This window comes from Hipposideros armiger, unplaced genomic scaffold, assembly GCF_001890085.2.
Source record: "Hipposideros armiger isolate ML-2016 unplaced genomic scaffold, ASM189008v1 scaffold_15, whole genome shotgun sequence".
Taxonomy (NCBI): Eukaryota; Metazoa; Chordata; class Mammalia; order Chiroptera; family Hipposideridae; genus Hipposideros; species Hipposideros armiger.
The window spans coordinates 5,950,822-5,956,329 of record NW_017731365.1 but is presented as its reverse complement, the minus strand read 5'-3'; the positions used below and the strand labels follow the sequence as shown (position 1 = coordinate 5,956,329).

At 46.7% G+C, this 5,508-nt stretch overlaps 1 protein-coding gene across 1 annotated transcript in view; it reads left to right on the top strand.

Annotated features, from left to right (window-relative positions):
• Window positions 1-4,985, top strand: part of USP54 (ubiquitin specific peptidase 54) — a 147,361-nt gene extending 142,376 nt beyond the window's left edge. The window contains exon 20 of the mRNA XM_019624685.1: window positions 3,674-4,985. Within this exon, the coding sequence (XP_019480230.1) occupies window positions 3,674-4,230 (557 nt within the window). The 3' untranslated portion in view covers window positions 4,231-4,985. The remainder of the gene's footprint in view (window positions 1-3,673) is intronic.
• The last annotated feature ends 523 nt before the right edge of the window (window positions 4,986-5,508 follow it).

The window sequence follows — 5,508 nt, the reverse complement described above, 5'->3', positions numbered from 1 at the left end:
TGAGGAACTGTATTAAGGGGTCGCAGCATTAGGAAGGTTGAGAACCGCTGCTCTAAAAGATATTTTTGTGGGCTCCTTTTGTAAAGAATACCCAGTGGGCATTTACCTTGTCTTTTACCCTAGGTCTCAGGATCACTGACACTGACAAGAAAAGGTAGAAGGTGCTCTTTGAGACCGTGGACCACTGCTTACCTAATTACCACCATCCCTTATGAACAGATTCTGAGCACATGTAGTATGGAGCAGGAGATGGGCAGGAATTTCTCACCCTATCCCACTTGGGTCCCGTGCCATCACGATATATAGATCTTGTTAGATACATTGGTCTCTATCTATGACTCCATACATCCTGGTGTCATACACACACTCTTCTTGTAATAATTATTGATTTAATAGGCAGTTCTTGTCCCACTACCCCCTTCCCCATGAATGTCTATCCCTATGAAGGTTCTAGAAGTCACTTGCGCCCGGATTGTGTATGTGCACAGAAATACTGCATGAAGTATGTGTTATGAGGAACTAATTTCCAATTCCCTATTTACTCCTGTGCCTTCCAAATCGCTAATTTCTGAATGAATCATGAGGGAAAACTGTGTCCTTTTCAGGTGAATTCTGTAGTCTCTTTGAACATCTCTTGGTGTCATTCCTTCCTTTCCCCTTACCTGTTTTGATTCTTAACCTTTGGAGCCTAGTCGGCTCAACCTGCATTCTTACTGTGTGCCTTCAGATTCGACAATTCCAGGCTCTTAACACGAGCCAGATTTCTCAAACTCCATTTTGAACGGTCACTTCTCTGTAGAACCTGCAATGCCTTTATTTCTCTTGTGCCTTACCAACCAAAGTACCCAGATCTGGTAGCCAAATTGTTATAAATTTGTTTTTGTATTAGTAGGAGATTCTGAGGTTTGATCACGTCTCCCCATCTTACTGGGAGCTCCATGAGAGCCGGTGTCGTGTTTCCTAGCACTCATTCACCGCAGCAACTAGCTACAGACAGCCCTCACTCTTTGGTTTTTGCCTACCCAGAGTTTTAACCTGATCCCTTGGCCTCGTCCTGCTTCTCTAGCCTCAGTAATTTTGCACAAGTCCCTAGAGCCTGCCCCGCCCCCGCCCCCGCACGCGCGGTGCATGCTGGTCTTAGCCCCTCTGTAGGGAAAGAGGGTCCGCCATGTTCCCCGGCGGCGCCGCCGCTTGGCTCTGGTAGCCGCCGCCCCCGCCCCCAACCCCGCCCGGCCCAGCGCCTAGCCGAGCCCCGGGCCCAGCATGGCCGCCCCGGAGCCGGCCCGGGCTNAAGACCATCGGAAAACAAAAAGATATTTACATTATGATTCATAACAGTAGCAAAATTACAGTTATAGAGTAGCAACGAAAATAATTTTATGGTTGGGGGGTCACCACAATATGAGGAACTGTATTAAGGGGTCGCGGCATTAGGAAGGTTGAGAACCACTGTTCTAGACTAAGGGTCTAGACCAGAGTTCTCAGAATCTAACTACCCATGAAAAATGAACTGTTTCAGTCATGATAGGATAAGCTTTTAAGTGACCGAGGGGAGTTAATACCCAGTCTTTAGGATCCCCCAAAACAGAAGGCGTCATCTCTATTAGCTGGTTTTCTCTCCTTCTATCCCCTAAGTCTCAGTTGGATGATCTAGGACAGGGGTCGGCAAACTTTTGAGATGGAAGAGCTGCCAGGGGTCAGCAAACTGTGGCTCTCAAGTAAAATGGAAAATGAAAATAAAACTATCATAGTTTCATTTATAAAATTTTTAAAGGATATTATTCACATAATGGTGATTATGTAAAAATATATTTACGGCTCTTGAATAATTTTTAAATTGTTGTGAGGGACAGGATTGGCTCTTCCAGGGGTTGGCAAACTTTAGAGAGAGAATGTACCCAAAGAGCTGGATGTGGCTTGCAAGCCACAGTTTGCTGACCCCTGGTCTAGGAGGACAAGGAGTAAATGGGAGATGTGGAAAGACCCTGTACATGGAATACCCATGCCATGTATACAGATCCAGACAGTCCTGGGGAAGGCGGGCAGCATCTTTCTGGGTTTCTCCATAGGAAGATTTGCTGCTTTTCCTCTTCATGTGCTGAATCTACAGTTTAAGGCAGTGATTCTCACTGGGAAAGGGGAGGTGCTACTGGCATCTGGTTGGTAGAGGCCAGGGATGCTGTTAAACATTCTGCAATGCACAGGGCAGTTTCCCTGCACCGCCTCACCTCCCAAACAAAGAATTATCAGTCCAAAATATCAGTAGTGCCAAGGTTGAGAAACCTTGGCTTATGGATATAAATGCCCCAAGGCAGGGGATGGTTGTGGTTCTAGAACAGAAGATAGAGTAGTATTGAGGATATTTGTGTCCAAATTTGAGGGAGCTTTGGGTAGGCAGAACTTCTGGGCAGATGGACTTTGTATTACTCTGTGGAGCAGCCAGGTAGCCGGCTTCCTTTGTTAGGGGCATCTGGTCATGCAGGCAGCACCATTGCAGCCTGTTCTGCACCAAATGCTACAGTGAATATGGGAGATAGAAGGCAGCTCTCTACTCTAAAAGAGCTCAGTGTTTAAATAACCATAATATGCATATTTATATACATATAAGTATATAGTGCAGACATTGATGAGATATAAAATAAAGAATGGAAAGTATTTTTTTTTCTTTAAGATTTTATTGGGGAATTGGGGGAGGGGAACAGTGTTGGGGAATTGGGGAAGGGGAACAGACAAGTTGCTCTCCTTTTTTGTTCTTCAGTCTAGTTGTGGAGGACGTCACTTCACTGGCCCATGTTGGTATTATCATTGCGCTCTTCCCGGGTGAGGCAGATCGGTCGCCGGCCACTGGACGGCTGCTCATGGTGGCTCACGGCAGCTCACGCCAGCTGCTGGCCACTCACAGTAGCTTACGGCAGCCCATTGCGGCCCCACTGCAGCCTACACCATCGCCGGCGACTCATGGCAGCCTAGCTCCAGGTTGAGATGTTGTTCACCATCTTAGCTGTAGAGGGCGCAGCGTCACTGGCCCTAATGTGGGATCTGAACCGGGACCCTGCTGCTCAGGGCTGGCGTCCCAAGCCAACTCTTAACCAACGTGCCACTTGGGCAGCCTGAAAGTATTTTTTCAAAGTGATCTTTGAAAAGTTATTTTGTTTGTTTTAGGTAAAAGGGGATACATATATAGTAAAGGCATTTCACATTGTATATGTGGAGGAGTGGTATGAACAAAAGCAGAGAACTCAGAGAATGAGGAAGAATGTAAGCAAAGACAGCTTAACTGGAGTGAAGGTACCATGTTAAGAAAATGAGTGATGGTTTGGAGTGGTGACTATAGGAGGTGTCATAATGAGAGTAAATATTTGTAATATTAGAAAGCCGTGTGTGTGTGTGCTGGAGGAAGGATTATAGTGGAGTGAGGTAGAAGTATGGCAGCATCCAAGAGGCTGTTTCATTTGCCCAGGCTGGAGGTACGAAACTTGATTTTGATGTATATTAAGATTTTTTTAAAAATTTCTTTTTAGTGAAATTAAAAGCAAAGCCAGTCTCCTTCTCTCCCTCTTGTGCATGCTCTTGGAGGGGTGGGGAGTTGGGTGGAACAGCCAGAAATGGTCCTCTGGGAAGGAGAAGGGTTTACTAAAGATGCTCAGTCTTTGGGTTTCTTTTCTCTTCCCAGGAACTTCAAGGAGTGTCCAGCAGTTTCTGGCTATGTGTGACAGGGGTGAAACTTCCCAAGGGGTCAACTACGCAGGAAGGACTTTGAACTACCGGAGTCTTCCCCAACGTTCCAGATCAGATGCCTCCTGGGGACCATGGTCAGAGACCAAGCAGCATACTGGCTCCAGATTCCTGACTACTCGAGGGTGCACGTTTCAGCTAACTCACACTGCCATGCTACCAGAAAGACACCAGGGCATTCAGGTTCCTCATGCTCAGTCCTGGGGGGATCTTTTCCATTTACCCTCCCACCCTCCCATTGTTCACCCTGTGTCCCCACCATCAAGCAGTCTTCATGTACCCCTGAGGTCAGCTTGGAATTCGGGTCCTGGTCCAGGGTCTCGAGCCCCTGGTCCTCGAAGAGTAGATATGCCCCCAGATGATGACTGGAGGCAAAATAGTTATGCCCCACAATCTGCGCACAGGAGGACAGGGGGACAGGAGTTGCGGTTTGTTGTAGCGGATGCCCCTGCAAGAAAGATCAGCGCTAGAGCCCTGCAGCAGAGCAGGTGGTGAGGGTCACCCTTGCCCCTTCCTGGAGCCACAGTTTTCTCTATTAAACTGGACTGTGGCAGAGTCGGTACCCTGCATCCCTGCCAGGGTTGTGCGAGTCTCATCTCACAAGGGGTGCCAAGAACCTCTAACATGATGTGGCTCTTTGAGAAGGATTGTATGAAATTCCAATATCCATTCAACCTAGCAAAAGGAAGCAGCTGCTGTTTAGGGCTTTCTTTGAGCCACTTTAAAGATGAATCCATATTACTCTGGACACTAGCCATTCCTTAGGATCTTAGGGTCACCATTTTATTCCTGGATACTTTATGCCCCCCATCTGCACCTGAGCCCTCATCCTGTGTTCCCTACTATGTTACCAACTTCTGTTCTTTGTTTTATCCCTATCCTATCCCTATTACCTGATCTCCTGTTTTTCCCCAATCCCCTGTTCTTGGATGGACAGGAAGCCCTGAGGTCCTGGTCCTGACCACATCATTCAGGGCAGCCCACCTGCCCAGGTATTATGGACTGTCAGCCTTCCCTGTGCCCCCAAACCTTAGGTCTAGAATACAGAGCTGCCAACATAACATTTGCCCTCTGAACAGATGGAGTCAGGCACACTAACAACCCCACCCCGTCTCAGCAGCAGAGCCATTACTGTCACTTGCTCAGTCGCCATTGTAAACCCTCAGAGTCAGCTGAACTATTTTAGGGCCAAACATACTGTTTTTGTAAAGTATTTTTCATTAATAAATCTATAAGATAGTTCTATTTAATTCCTTGCCATTTAATTGTTTATTTAATCCCTTTTGCATGCTCTTGCTCTTTTGTATTCTGGTGTGCAGGCCTGGATAAGAAAGAAATACCAATTTTCAGTGGCTTGGGGCTCCCAAAGAGTGAATCATGGCACGAACAAATGTGAGACTGTGTGTGTGAACATAAATGAATGTGTGTGTGTGTGTGTGTGTGTGTGTGTGTGTGTGTCTGGCTTTTGACTAAAAGTGAGGAGCCAAAGAATTGAAGGATAGTTGAAGAATATATACTGAAGGTAGGAGTCAATGTGCACTAAAATGGAGTGACTTCCCTTGTTATTGCTGCTATATTTCCTACCCCTTTCCTGCAGAGAGGCCCTAAATATTTTACACACTTTCTCCTTCCCTCCTTAGGGAGATTTTCTGGGGATTCAGACTCTTACAGACTCTTGATCTATGCACTCATGGTGCCCTCCCTCTACAAGTTTGTGATGTGCCTGCTATCCCTTGCTCGCTTCCCATGGCTGTGTTTTCTCTTCCCTTCCCC